Below are 14498 nucleotides of genomic sequence, written 5' to 3' on the forward strand. Positions count from 1 at the left end.
GGGCGTGGCGGCCTGGCGGCTGCGACTCGCGAGCCACGCCCTTCTTTTGCAGCGAATTGCGCCAATGCTGCATGGTGCAATTTCGAATCAGCGATTGTAAAACATTTGTCCTTTTCTCATTCTGAATAAAATCGATAAAGGGATAAGAATGACGGAATTGGTAAATATTGAAAACCATGCAATGGTGCATTTTTACGCATTTCCAAACTAGTGAACCTTGATCAACGCAGCAAGTGAAAATTTAAAAAATGGAATTAATGAATTTTTTAAGATTATTTAACAGTCAAGAATTGTACCCCTGATATAAGTTATTAGGTTCAAATTGAAATGAATTACCATTATGTAGGAGGAGAAATAATAATTCGTTTATTAAGTTTCTTAAGGCAGATACAAAATGATTTATACATAATGAAGTGTTGGCATATGTCATATTTATATTTTCTTTCATGTGGCAAAACCTACAACATGTTTAAAAACGCAATCAAAACATTTCATATAGGCTTCTGCTGCATTTAGATAATATTTCTCTTAACAATCATTTTGCTGAATTACATTTTGGTGTGCTTTGAAGAGAAATTTTTCAACACATCTAGAGAGATTTTGAAATTCATAAATCGTGTGTTATTTGAGTAATAGTATTGCAGGCATCGTGGACCATGAGAGCCAGCCTCCTCTCACTATGGTCCTCGGGTAGCAACTGGGCAACCAATCCCACTAATTCCGTTGTGTCAGCTAGGGAACTGGCACAATAAGCACCGCCAGCCTTCTGAAATAACACAAAAGACTATATTTAAAAAAAACCTTGAGATAAACATCAATCTGCTCACCACATTTTCAAGCCAATTTGTCAAAGCTGGACTTAAAATCGAAATTCTTTCAGCCAAATCATCAGAATGAGTCACTGCGATTTGCAAGCGCTGTCCAACAATCATTAGAAGCTGAGACGCAAGCAGAGTTTTATCTTTGATAGACATTATAACCTAAAGGAAGAGTATTAAAGATATTTGCAGAATTTTATACTGTTAATGAAATTTACTTCTTCAGCAAGTCGATCAAAACCGTTTGTGTAAAATTCGCATACTTGGTGTCGGCGAAGGATGTCGGTGCTGATGCCCCAGCTACTTGCTAGTTCCAAACATTTGCCCATCCAAATCGCAGCATTAGTCGCATCAACTCTCGGTCCTGACACCTCCGCCTGGGCACAATAAAATATTCGACTATAACGATAAATTCAATTGCCAAATACTCACTTCACTGAAGTTGTCAGTCTCAATAAGAACGACGTTTTGCATGGACAGTGAAATGACCTTCAACAAAAAGTGAGTCCTTGTGTTGCTCAACTTGGTGCTGGGGTTGTGGCTTGGCAGTCGTGGGTTGGCGTGAAGTTCAAGGAAGAATGCAGCTTGTCCCTAATGTGAAAGCTCATTTTACTCAAAAATTAAATATTCATCTGGTTGTAAACTTACAGCGCTATCAAACAAACTAGAAACCAGGCTTGGCATTTTCATGTCAAATGAAACCACCATGTAGAGGACAGTGACCAGCTGCAAATGCAGCTCCAGCAGACCAAAATTAACTTTAGGCTTGCTAAGAGCGATTTCGCTCAGAGATGGACTCGCATTTGCATTTGTCCAGATTGATTCTGACAGATTAGTTGCTTTCTTTGCAGTCCCGCTCTCATCTTCCGCAGCCTAGACCAAAATAGATTTGTGAAATATTTTGAAAAGATAGTTACACAATACCTCAAAATAAGTATCCAAAAATTGAACACAGAAGTAGAGGTAAGACGTCAGTTTGGCATCTGAATGGCCGATATCTTCAAAAACGTGGCGGGGATAGTATCCAATATTTTCCAGACTTGGCAGTGTCTTTTTGTTGAAGAACTTGGAAATTTTCTCCAAGTCTTGTTTTAAATACAGAGACCATAGAAGGCTGCACATTCCTTTAGTTTTAATTTGGGTTGAGATTAAAAAGCTAAAGAGACAGATTAAAGTATTACCTTGGCGCAAAGCTAAAGAGGGGATGGCGTGGAGGACAACAATAGCGGCTGAGGCAACTTCTGGAGTTGTGATCAGTTGAGCTCGGTCTTGAATGAATTCCCAGAACAAACAGGCAAGCAAAGGATTGCACTGCAGACTCACGGGGAAGTGTTTCCTCAGTCTTTGAATATTCTCTGCGCAGAGGATAGGGTGTTATATTTAATATGTTAAGAGTAAAAAAGTAAAAAGACAAACCTAAAACTTGCAAGGCCTTAGGATCAACAGCAGCTGCCTCTTCAGCAGCTTCAGGCTCTCTTTTGTCCGGGCTCACCACTTCTTCTTGCAGCTTTTTATCATATTCAACCAGCATTTTTGGGTGGAGCCCAGTGGTGCCGATCCAGTACGCTACATACTCAGAGATTGACCCTAAAAAAGGTTTTTGTTCGCAAAAAAGCGCAGAAGGCAATTTTTCAAATAAACCTTTTCCTTTGTCCATGACGAGCTGCAGAGACACCGACGTGTGCTTCCACTTAAGGGTGCGCGGCAGTGGATTGACCATGACTTTGATCTTCTGCTGCAGCACAAAGTCCAGGACGGCAAGATCCTCGAGCTGCCGCAAAAGCACATTCCACTGCACAGTGTCCATGGAGAGCTCCTCCCAATCAGCTGTGCTAGCTTCCTCTCCACTGATGTCCATGGGTGCCTCACTTGAAGTGCTCTTAGTTTCCGCCTAAATGCATCACGGTATTGAAGAGCATGGAAAATTAATCAGTTATACAACCTTTGTTCCTAGTTTCATTTCCATTTTTAGATTAACTCCTCTACAGACATAGGACGCAGTGAGCGCTTTCAATGGCTGAGTTGCCGAGAAAAGAATTCGCCTAGGTTCTTCCCACCAAGGTGACAGCTCATTTGTATCGATCGTGATCTCTCCCTCGCCTATTTAGTCCAATTTTAACAAAATTGTATATTACATTTGTATTAATAGCATCCATTAAAATAATTGTGCATGTGTATTGTTAATCATTGAATTGGTTTAATAGGTTTTACTACCTGAATCGTTACAAAACTGGATGGAGGATTATTTATAAATATCTTTCATTCAAATTGCGGATAAAATTTAACATGGTTATATTTCAAGTTTATTTGGTTGAACTTCAAAATTAAATCATTTTAAGGATCAGAATTACCTATACCCTTTCAGTATAATTATAATCTTGAGGGTACATATTTATTCAATTTATTCTTTAAAATTCAAGTTTTTTTAACAATTAATGCTTTGAGTTGTTAAGTCCAACTAGCATTGCGTTAAAATGGATACAAAATAAACAATTAATGTACATTTTAATGGTTAAAAATTACTTTTGAAGTGTACTCACCAGCCAGGGTACTAATGTTGTTTAGTAGTGCATTCAGCTGGAGCATGTCTGAAGCCAGAACGGTTGAAAGCGAGATGTTTGGGGACGATTTGTGCTGCACTTGCAGCCAAAAGTGTAGTGCCAACAGAAGCAAGCTCTGGGCGTGAATTCCACTAGCGTCCGCCTGGTTCATCCACTCGGACGTGGAGTTGTCACCGTGCAACCAGTCTTGGAACACGGTCATGGCTATCCGCTTCACGGTTTCGTCTGGTACATCTTTCCGCAGGACGATGCATCTTTGATCAGCCGAGCTAAAATTGCCAAGGTCGAAGCACGACAGGAACTCCATCAAAATGGAGCTTTCGTCATTCTGGAAGGTGACTCTTCCTCCTGAGCCGAGACCAGAGCTTTGTTCACAGACCTCATTTACTAAGGTGAAGAGAGTATCCATCTCTCGCTCGCTTGTCAGAAGGTCAGCAGAGAGTGCCTAGGTAAGAAATTAACAACCAAATCTATAATATCTCACAAAGCTCACATTCACAGTTACACCATCAGAAGACACAACTGAATCGTAAGGTGGAGGGTTTTTGTTCTGTTCTTGGAGAAAATTGAAGAACTGGATCAATTTTTGCAGCTGTCTACAAGTGTGCTTCAACGTTTTGTAGTTGTGTTCGTTTTCCTCCGTGGCTAGATAAGGGAATTAAAACCAACGAAAAACAAATAGTAGGACACTTACAACCAGTTTCAGGCTCTCCCAAAATAACGTCAACAGCAGCCAGAATAAAATACGATTTGGTGTGCTTGCTTGCCAGAAGCACATCCATCGCCTGTAAAGCTGCCTCGCAACAAGACAGATCTTTGATCAAGTTTGCTATGTCGAGCACTGCAGCTTCGACATACTCTTCCTCTTCTTCATGTTTGCATGCCTTCAAAATTGACCTCAATTTCTTCAGCAAGTGGATGTCTTTGGCTTGTTTGTTGTTCTGAGCGCTACACATTGAAAGCTTGTTAGTTTTTTAAAGTGACGCAATTTTTCTTTTACCTGAGAGCAAAGTGGAAGGGAACAGTGATATTGCTGATAGCTCCATCAGGGTGCAAGTACACACAGGGGAAAAGGCTATGGCTACTGCCTTTGACTGGAACATTATTCACCCCAACGTGACCGTAGTTGGTGTAAATTAGACGACCTTCCTTGGAAACAACGATGGAAGCAACTTTAGGACCATTCTGCATCGCCCAGATCTCAATTATGCCTTTTTTAGGCAAGTATATCACAAGGAAAAGAGCAGTTCGTGGCCTGCTTTTAGACTTTGATCCTGAGCTGGAGGACAGTTTTATAGCAGGATCTCGAACTTCAATCCAGCCACATTGCGCCTCTCTGTATCCTAAATGCGTGACAAGAGGTTGATCAAAATTTTTCCAAACAGATTCAATCGGGCACTAACCTTTCCACATTCTAACAACCACTCCTGAGGAATTATCTAGTAAAATGACTCTTCCGAGGCTATCACAGACTACGCTTAACATTTTGTTTGGGGAAATGATGATAGCTTCCCCTTGACGCCAGAGATCACACAGTCCAAATCTTCAATGTAAAATAGGACAAATCAGTTAATTTGAAAATAACTCACATATTTTGCATACCTGCAACTCATGGGCTCTGCTGGTTCAATTGTTTTGGGGGGTTTCTTTTCTGGGGCTGGTTTAGAGCCTGTAAAGTAGCTCTTTCTGAAAATAATAAGCTTTTATTTTTAAAATAGCTCAATATAGCATTTAAACTTACAAAGACAGAAATCCTTGAGTAGAATTGAAAGCGTTGCTAACTGCTTTGGCCACTCCAACTATCAAAGGCTGAGTTGCTCCTTTAATTGTGTAGTGATAACCAATGTAAGGCTTCCTTCCGATCGCAATAACCAGATCGTGAGCTGGAGCACTGGATTTTGCTGTCGCTTCAAAGCCACCATACAGCGAGGCCGTGAGCAAGTGGTCATAGGTGTTGACTGGAGGAAGTCCAATCACCTGGCAATCGTTGACCTGATCCTGCTCAGCAAAGCCCCATTTTGTGTGGACCAACGGTGGGGCTTCAACAGAGCCACTTCCATTTCCCTCGACTATGACAAAAATGTATTATTTTGAACTGTAAGACTCTATAAAGACTAGCTCACCTCTAGCTAATTGATTTCTGCAACCCCTCAGAGTTTGAAACAAACTAAAACCAGGTAAAGTGACTACTGATCCACTATAAACAACATAGAGCTCCTCAGGTTGTTCTTGGGCTGATGAATGCGCGGCTCTTTTAAATGACTGGCATTTCAAGTACAAAACCGGCTCTTTTTCAAATTCTTGCTCTGCAAGTAGTTTCCTGTCCTGCAGGTGTAAATAGTATAGATGATGTTATCATCCAATCTATCTCTTTACCTCAGTGTAAAAGCGAACAAATCCACTGGAAAAACCGACAGCAATGCATGTCCACTCTGTTCCAATACTCGACCGGTTTAGCTGTGAAATCAAAGGCAAGCAAAGCACTGCTGTAATTTCCTCTCTGCAAGAGCCAAATTCAATTATTAACTATCCTTACAAAGAGAATAATATTTTTCAGTACCCAGGCTGGCAAATATTGCCATGTGAAGTCACGTTGTATTCTGTCACTGGCTCTCTGGTCTGTTCCCTGGAGCTTAAAAATGCTACAAAGCAAAAATGTTTAAATTAATACCTATATATAAAATATATCCATATTTGATCCTCACCATTTAAAACAACAAGTTGTTTGCCGTGGGCAAGCACTAAAATTTTTCCAGATGGTGAAAGTGAAACTATGCTTTTCTGGAGCCACTGCGAGGACTCTCTGGAGGCAGATACCGCCGAAGCAGCAGAGCTACTACCTGGGGACGTTTCTTCCCAGCTCCAGTTGTCAGGATCAAAGTCATCTATTGGCTCCTCTACGGGAAAATTAAATATAATCAAATCATGACCTTGGCTTATAGTGTTGAATGCAAGAAATTTCCATAATAACAAGGAGCGATATTTATGCCTTATTAAAAATACGTAAAATCAGGTCTCACCTCGAGCTTCAAACTCGTTGAGCGTCAACTTCGCTTTAACACTGGAAATGGCAGTTACCTGCGCTATTTCTGTTATTTGACAAGCCATTGAAGAGTAACTAAAATCGTTTAATTCTAAAAACGCAAAACGACATCATCCTGTCCAGCTGCTGCTGATTCAAAACATTGCAAGAAGTGGGCGCGGCATTCGCTTGGAAGTGTGGAAAGGGGGTCCCCACCTTCTGGCGCGAAAAACTTTTTTCCGCATTCCAGTGCGTAGTTTATGTTGATCTTATATACTTGTACAGCAAATTCAAATTAACTTAAAGCAAATCTCATCTCAGTTTAGCGTGAATGGACAAACTTTACCTAGCGCACAGCTACTTTAAAAGACACAAGTATGAAGAATGCGTTGAACAGTGCACACAATTGCTGGATAAGAACCCTTTAGACCAGGTATAAAAATTCTATATAATTACGATAATTACTCATCAACTAATTCTACTTGAATTTTTTGGTATGGTATTTTATATTTTTTTGACTGTTTTGAATATAGGCAGCATGGATTTTAAAAATGCGAGCCCTCACCGAACAAGTCTACGTGGACGACCTGGAGAACCTAGACGAGGGGATCGCCGACGCAACTCTCGATGACGAATCAATCGCCCAAATCCCGCGGCCAGGCACGTCCCTCAGGGCGACAGCGAACACGACGAGGAGCGGTCCAACCCAAGGCATGCGTCCTCCTTCGCACGATGGCCGCATCCTGACAGGCGTGGTGCGCCCTTACACGAGGGCTCCTAAGACAGGGTCGATCGAGCAAGCACTAAAAACGCCACGGACGGCGCACTCGTCTCGTCCTCTGACCACCGCAGCTGGGATGCGGTCGAGGATCGGCACGTCGTCCATCATGACCGAGGCTGGTGGACCGTTCATCCAGTTGTCCAAACTCAATTTCGCCAAATACGCGGCTCAACCGAGCGTGGGAAAGCCGCTCTTCGAGTACATTTATTATTGCGAGAATGACATTCAAAGAGTAAGCACGCAGCGTTGTCGGGATGATTATAATTCAAATTATTATTGAACTGTGCAGGCGCTCGAATTTGCTGTGCAAGGGACGCAAAAATCGAATTTCAAAGACTGGTGGTGGAAGCTACAGCTGGGTCGGTGCTACCTGAGAATTGGACTTTTGAGAGACGCCGAACAGCAGCTTCGCTCGTCATTGCGAGATACTCCTAGCATCATTGCACTACTGATGTTGGCTAGGGTTTACACAAGAATGGACCAACCTTTGACTGCAATTCAAGTTTGCCAGTCAGGGACGGAATATTTCCCAAAGGAAACTGCATTGAGAGTAGAAATTGCCAGGTTTAATAGAATAAATTATGCGTGCAGATTTTCTTTAAATTAACTTTTCAATAGACTTTACGAAGGCTTGGGTGATTTGTGCAAGTCGGTCAATTTCTACCGGGGCGTCTTGAAAGAAGATGCGACAAACATAGAGTCGATAGCGTGCATCGGCATGCACCACTTTTATTCAGACCAACCTGAAGTTGCGTTGCAGTTTTACAGGTAGTTTTCATTAAATTTACGATAGAAAATTATAGTGGCATATCAATATCTATTCTGTGTAACTTCAGACGCCTGCTGCAAACCGGCATTAACACCGCAGAGCTGTTCAATAACCTCGGACTGTGTTGCTATTATTCTCAACAGTATGACATGACAATAACTTGTTTTGAAAGAGCACTAAACCTGGTGGACAATAAAGAGGCTGAGGCTGATATTTGGTACAACGTTTCTCATGTTGCGATTGTAAGCAGTTCAATTTCATAGATCAATTGCGTAAAACAGAGCGTTTTTCTTCATCAGGGCGTAGGAGATTCGAATTTGGCTTGCCAAAGTCTACGTCTTGCACTCATGGCGGACCCAACGCATGCACCCGCGTACAACAATTTGGGGGTGATGGAAGCACGACTAGGCCGCACAAACGTGGCTCAGTCTCTTTTTCAAGCCTCTGCTGGACTCGCGCACGTTTTGTTTGAGCCGCACTATAACTACGCTAAATTGGCCTTGGAGGTAAAATATTGACCAATAATAATTAATGCTGTGTGTCACTTTTTCTATGTATTGCAGGCGGGACAACTGCACTCAGCATATGTCATGGTGAAAAAAGCTTTAGTGGCATACCCAGATCATGTTCCATCGAAGAGTTTATTGGAGGCCTTGAAATATCATTTCCAACACTAAAACGCAACGCAATTTGTGATGAAACTGTGTGCAACTTGGTTTTTACATGGGAATTATTAAAATTTTGGTGAAAATTTACTTGGTTTCAAATTTATTGACGGTAAAAAAATAAACGGAAAAATCATTGTAACTAAAAGAGAGATGTCTTGAGCACTTTACCTAATTGGAAAAAATGTATAAATCTAATGATGTGCCAGAAAGCTTTAGGGAAAGGCTAAGATTATTACAACATAAAAGCACTCTTCAGAAAATTATTTCTTAAGCAGCTGGATGAGGGATTTGCTCAGGTATTACACTCTACTCCTGATTCCCTTGCCAATGGGCGTAGTACAAAAGCCTTGCCCCCAGTTTTAACACAAAACGTGATTCAGGGAAAGGGAGGCTAATAAATTAAGGATTAAAAGTGCTTTAAGATTACCACGAGAAAGCATATTTAATTATTTATTCAACCCCAAAAATTACATAATAGAAGTTTCAAATTTGCCAAAATAGAATTCATTAAACAATCCAGTTAATTGATAAATTAACAAATTTTCTCGTTAACTAACAATAATTATGGAACTAATAAGCCACACCTCACCGTTTACATGATGATACGGAAATCTAGTCATTTACACCAGAACAACGCCAATTTACGCGCGAATCTTACATAAACACGACCGTTACTTACAAAAATATCAGACGATATGAGAGGTTTCTAAATTATTATTCAACACCCCTTTGGCGCGAAGCAGATTTCTCATTACACGCTTGTCAACCCCAGCTGCTGGGGTAATCGCATAAGCCATTTAGATGGCCACCTCCCTCAATGGTAAGGGTAACCGACTGACTTATCATGATTGGATGCTTACACAATGACCGCACGTATTCCGCAAATAATATCTTTCCCTTACTTATACACACGCTTTAGCGACTCACAAACAGGCCGGCACACATGGATATAATTGAAAAAGGCTTCACAACATAAAAGCTGTTTGGTTTCACAGAATTCTTTGAAAAGCTTGCCTCTAAATAAACACTATAACATAAAGCATTTTTCACATCCTTAATACTACATAGGTCTCAAAAGAACTCAAATGACAGTAGAGATGAGAGATATTTTCAGGATTTTCACGCGGCTAGAGATTTCAAGAGTCAACAATATCAAGGGGACAGAGATAGCGAAAATGGCGTCTTTTGTCATTCGTTCTGATACACTCTCAGCACCTTAATATGGACGGCGTGTTCTAAATCGATGCTATGGATTGAAAGTATAGAGAAATGAGGATGGAAAAATGAAACATTATCCTACCTTTCACATACAGCGTCGATCGTTTTTCCTTCTGTAATCTGGAATCCCAAATCCCTCACGAAGAACTGGACAGCCTGAAATAAAAAAAAAAATGTCAATCTCGAGTTGAGTTTCACGTTTGCGAGAGTTAAACTACCTGGAAAGGCGAGTGCAGAAGTTCAGGCAACATCTTCCAAATCTGATCAAAATTTACTTCCCTCTCAAAACCATAATCGACACAGAAAACCTGTTGGCATGCAAAAACTATCATTTTTTCGGCATTAGGAAATATTCATGTGAACATACAGTGGCCTTAGATAGGATTTCTTCATCAATGATGTTGACTACCCTTGCTCGGAAAAATCTGTCATTACTCTTTGCAATAACTAACTCTCCGAGAGCAGGGAGAAGCTCAATAATTTGTAGCTTAGATTGATTGGCAAGCTGCAGAATGAGCTCATGCCAGTTGTTCTGGGCTCCTTGATTAATATAAATTTTTTAAACAAAGTTCAGGCTAAAAATAAAAATCTGTCACCATTCATGTCGTTCAGAATGCGTCCATAAAAACAATTAGTGCTACTTTTTACAGCTGCAGTAACTGAGATGACAAGGTATGATCCTGGGCTAAATTTCATGAGATTTTGAACGTCATATGTTCCACAAAACACTTCTTCTTTGTCATTTGTCCATCCATCTTATAAAATAATCAGATTTAAATGACTTTGCAGCAGAAATGGCAAATTGCTAAAACCTGGATCCAGTGTTCCATGTTCCTTGCGGCAATTCTTACGATCGCAAAATCCCGTATTCTGGTAAAGTTTGCAAGCTCTGGTCTCATCTCTTGGGTCATAGCCACTAATTGCTTTGTTCAAATTGTCTTCATCCATGGCATCAGCAATGGAACACCACGTGGTAGTCTGCAAAACTTCCATCAACTGAGCAGGTTTCAGTAGAGTCAGCAGAATATCATTCACGACCAAATTGCCACGGATCTTGGTTATTTTCACCAGGTCTTGTCCATCGCTGGCAAAAATATCATAGACTATAAAATTTCAACAGAGATTTTGATGATTACCTCAAGTCACTTGTGTTAATTTCTTTGAGGTACTGCACTTTAACTTTGTCTCCTACTTTCAAGGTTTCCTTCAGCATAGATTCCATCCTGCATCTTGTCACTTGGCCCAATTCATGCATGAAAGGTATCTAAACTTTCAAGCGCTTGATGAGCATATTTAAAAATACCAATCTGTTCCTACCCTGAGCTTAACTTTGTGAACACAGGGTTCAGGTTCATTTAGTGAAGCAGGAGTCAGTTTCACACACTTTGAGCGTTCAGTCATGTAAATCTCCCCATAGTCAATAAGGTAAACTTCCAAAAGTGCATCCGATGTAAAATACTCCTATGAAGGATCAATAATTTACATAATTATGTTGAGCAAGATAAAGATCAATTTTTTATGAAAAAAGATATCACTGATAACATTGAAACCTCACAAAATTAAGCGAGTCATATGTGTGTTTCATTGAAGATCTTTTACTTGTTTTACCTCATAAACGTTTTGAATTTTGGCTCGGACAAATGAGTCGTCAATTTCAAAAGTCACCACATCTTCTGATTCAATGGTTACATTAGATTTAAGTTCCCATATGCTTTTGTAGGTCATGCTTAGGCTAAAATTATAAAATCGTCAAAATATTTTCCAAAATGTAAGGTATGCTTTTACTTTTACCGTTCAAGTAAAGCAATTTGGGCTTCAGAGGCGACGTAAATGCATTCAATTGAGTCGACATGCCTTACTTCTCCAACAAAGTTTCTTCCTGTCTCTCCCTCATTATCTGCTGTTGAGCATGCTGATTAATTGCGGAAGAAATGTATGGATTATTTGACTCTGTAGCGAAAAAATAATTAATTTTAGTGTTACCTGCAGCTACAATTGATAAATCAGCATCCGCACCATCCTCCAGATCTCTCACAAGTAGGTGATCATTGTCATCACTTAAATTAATCAGATCTCCAACATGTGCCATGACTTGCAAATTTTAATTCCTATTACAGAACAGAGAAGAAGTTTGGTTTATGCATGATATACATACATAGCACTACAAAGCACAAAAAATATCCAAGACATTTAGCAAATAATAAATTATGTTACACACTTGTGTCTTGAGAATCAGTAAATGGTTGTGTCTGAATTAAGTTACATCAACTGTTAACTGTTCCCGTTTCCAGTGGTCCTCAATGTACTCAATTTTAATGAAAATTAGAGATGATGGTTGAGGTTCATATTGGGTGCAACGGACTGAACGGACTCGACTCATCCACTCCAATGTAGATGTGTATGTCTATGTACATGAATTATTTGAACTATGTAACACTTAACTTACATGAATTTAAGGCATGGACGACAACTAAGAACCGGAATTTGCAGATTTCTTATGAAAATGTGAAAATTCATATTGAGAAATTCAAAGAACGCAACGCACTCGCAATGCTGACTGTGGTCAGCTGTTTGCTTGCTTAAAGACGTAGAAGCTAGGCACGCAAGTCCTACGACTCTCAAACAAAGCTGCACAAACGGCAAAATCCTTAAAAATAATTATGATACTTTAACTACATATCGCCTGAGTGAGACAGACTCATTGACAGACTTGCATTGCACGCAGACTATCTAAAGCCTAAAAGCATGGCTGAAAAGCTCTTTTTCTTCTCCTCTGGTTGTCTCGAGCATTAACCCCTTGAGGAATTGTGCTAGTTGTTATTTTATTCCAATAATTTATTCTTTTATCCCAAGCACCTTTCATCTGTTCTAAAAAATTTATGAAAAATAATTTCAAAACGCAGATGACCAGGAAAAACATTATTTTTTCTTTGAAATTATTTTTTAAAATTATATTTTTTTAAATCAGTTGAAACTACACAATATACATTTTTTAAAAATCGAAAATAATTCAAAGCTATATGACTGTACGGAAAAAACACTCAATAAATTGTTGTTATCTATTTTTCCTATTTTTAGTGCTTCAGAGAGTAATGATCTACTCAAAAGTGCACTGTATGACTGGTTGCTTTAAAATAACTACAAAATATTGATTTTTTTAATAATTAAATTAACAATTTGATTTGTGCTTGCAAATTCTTAGAGGAACGAGCTGTTCAGCTTAGAATTTGTGTTATTCTGAAGAAGAACGATTTAATTAAAATAGCGCGAATAAGCTACTACGAATAATTTTAAAATTTTATTTTATTCATTTTCAAATCTTATAACTAGTCTTTTTGTGTGTGATTGTGATTATTGAAGAAAAACAGTTCCAGAATAAATTATTATTTATTCACTAGATTAACAATTTTATGTTCCTGCTACTTTATCAATTGCTGCTATTAGCGCTTTGTAAATGTCCACGCCTCTCAACGTCCTTTGAGATCTAACAAAAATTTGGTTATCGTTCTCATGTTTGGATATCTAATAAAATATTTATACCTCTCACACATCTCCCATCAAATCTGGGGTTGTCAGAATGCTTGTATCCATCGCAGCATTTATAAGTTGTGGTTTCGGTGTGCTCCTCATCATTTTCAATTCGACTAAAAATGACACATAAGACGGTTTACATGAAATTGTTTTAATTTAAATTCAAATTGTTCTTTGTACGTGATGGTGCAAGAGTAGGTTTCTCCGTCGTTGGTGCACTGGGTGGCGATTCCTGATTGCATTCCATCGCTATTGCCGATAGCAAAGGTCGAAACTGAGGCTGAGGAACCTTCCGCTTTCTCCTTATTGTTAGTTCCTTTCGACACCTTTTTCTCCTTGCAAACATTCAGGCTAAAACAATTAATGTTATGAAATGCAATAATTAATTTTAACCGAGCTTGCTAACCCATTCCACCATTCCCTTCTGATTTGTGGCCTGCGGATGTGAACATCAATGCCGTCCTTTTGTACCTCTACCGAAAGTGTAGGAACATAGGCAAGCAAGTCAACATGCGTGGAGTTTGCAGCGGAGGTCGCAGGATGCTCTTTTTCTCCTGGGAATATTAAATCGGCGATTATTATCATTACTCGTCTGCTTAAAAAAGTGAATTCGTTACCAGGCTCTTCAAAATTTTCGGTTACACCAGTCTCTGGCTTCAGGGTTGTCGTTTTTGTCGCATTTTTACTTTCATCGGCACTATTAGAAGTGCTCGCGCTCGCGACGAAAGCTGCAAGAACACAAACCGCGAAAAAGTTGTAGCACGGCTGCATTTCTCAGACGAGGAGATGATCTGCTGACAGTAAGAAGTCGACTGATTGTGAGCTGAGCTCTCGTCTCTGAGTCGAACGGAAAGTAACGGTATCTTTGTCAATTAGCGAAAACTTGTAGGTGGCCTAAATAATTAAATATATTAAAAGGCTGACGACAGAAGAAGCGAATGACCTGCGAAGGTCTGCTTTATTTTTTTCTACAAAGAATGACGTCAAAGCGTGTGATTGTAAAATGAATAATTTCAATTATCTGTGAAGGTGGCGTTATTTTTAGAAATTAATTGGAATATAGAAAATATTTGTAAAAAAAACAGTGGTGTGGACAATCTATATAACGAAAAATGTTGCTATTTCTAAAA

General features: G+C 39.5%; 4 protein-coding genes across 4 annotated transcripts; 1 reads left to right on the forward strand and 3 right to left on the reverse strand.

Moving 5' to 3' along the window:
- Positions 1-338: 338 nt before the first annotated feature.
- Positions 339-6578, reverse strand: Rab3-GAP (Rab3 GTPase activating protein). Its single transcript, XM_065476874.1, has 22 exons — positions 6400-6578; positions 6085-6276; positions 5940-6021; positions 5756-5879; positions 5503-5704; positions 5121-5448; positions 4982-5065; positions 4783-4922; positions 4380-4722; positions 4074-4327; positions 3873-4024; positions 3359-3824; positions 2761-2918; positions 2460-2709; positions 2235-2405; positions 2000-2173; positions 1743-1942; positions 1467-1691; positions 1251-1409; positions 1037-1195; positions 828-980; positions 339-766 (listed from the first exon to the last, which is right to left on the reverse strand). The coding sequence occupies exons 1-22, from the start codon at positions 6485-6487 to the stop codon at positions 608-610; spliced, it is 4263 nt and encodes a 1420-aa protein (XP_065332946.1). The 5' UTR covers positions 6488-6578; the 3' UTR covers positions 339-607.
- An 85-nt stretch (positions 6579-6663) lies between these two features.
- On the forward strand, positions 6664-8718 carry BBS8 (tetratricopeptide repeat protein 8). Its single transcript, XM_065476877.1, has 7 exons — positions 6664-6834; positions 6935-7414; positions 7472-7746; positions 7801-7950; positions 8019-8193; positions 8251-8457; positions 8515-8718. The coding sequence occupies exons 1-7, from the start codon at positions 6733-6735 to the stop codon at positions 8626-8628; spliced, it is 1503 nt and encodes a 500-aa protein (XP_065332949.1). The 5' UTR covers positions 6664-6732; the 3' UTR covers positions 8629-8718.
- A 323-nt stretch (positions 8719-9041) lies between these two features.
- Positions 9042-12418, reverse strand: LOC135937370 (uncharacterized). Its single transcript, XM_065480524.1, has 12 exons — positions 12284-12418; positions 11821-11945; positions 11629-11749; positions 11446-11569; positions 11155-11298; positions 10974-11101; positions 10650-10921; positions 10434-10592; positions 10205-10377; positions 10056-10145; positions 9920-9993; positions 9042-9865 (listed from the first exon to the last, which is right to left on the reverse strand). Exons 2-12 carry the CDS (start codon positions 11924-11926, stop codon positions 9808-9810), a joined length of 1449 nt encoding a protein of 482 aa, XP_065336596.1. The 5' UTR covers positions 11927-11945; positions 12284-12418; the 3' UTR covers positions 9042-9807.
- Positions 12419-13205: 787 nt separating this feature from the next.
- On the reverse strand, positions 13206-14188 carry LOC135947001 (uncharacterized). Its single transcript, XM_065495551.1, has 5 exons — positions 13986-14188; positions 13775-13922; positions 13549-13719; positions 13378-13481; positions 13206-13321 (listed from the first exon to the last, which is right to left on the reverse strand). The coding sequence occupies exons 1-5, from the start codon at positions 14137-14139 to the stop codon at positions 13305-13307; spliced, it is 594 nt and encodes a 197-aa protein (XP_065351623.1). The 5' UTR covers positions 14140-14188; the 3' UTR covers positions 13206-13304.
- Positions 14189-14498: the final 310 nt, after the last annotated feature.

The sequence above is a fragment of the Cloeon dipterum genome, chromosome 1, assembly GCF_949628265.1.
Source record: "Cloeon dipterum chromosome 1, ieCloDipt1.1, whole genome shotgun sequence".
NCBI lineage: Eukaryota > Metazoa > Arthropoda > Insecta > Ephemeroptera > Baetidae > Cloeon > Cloeon dipterum.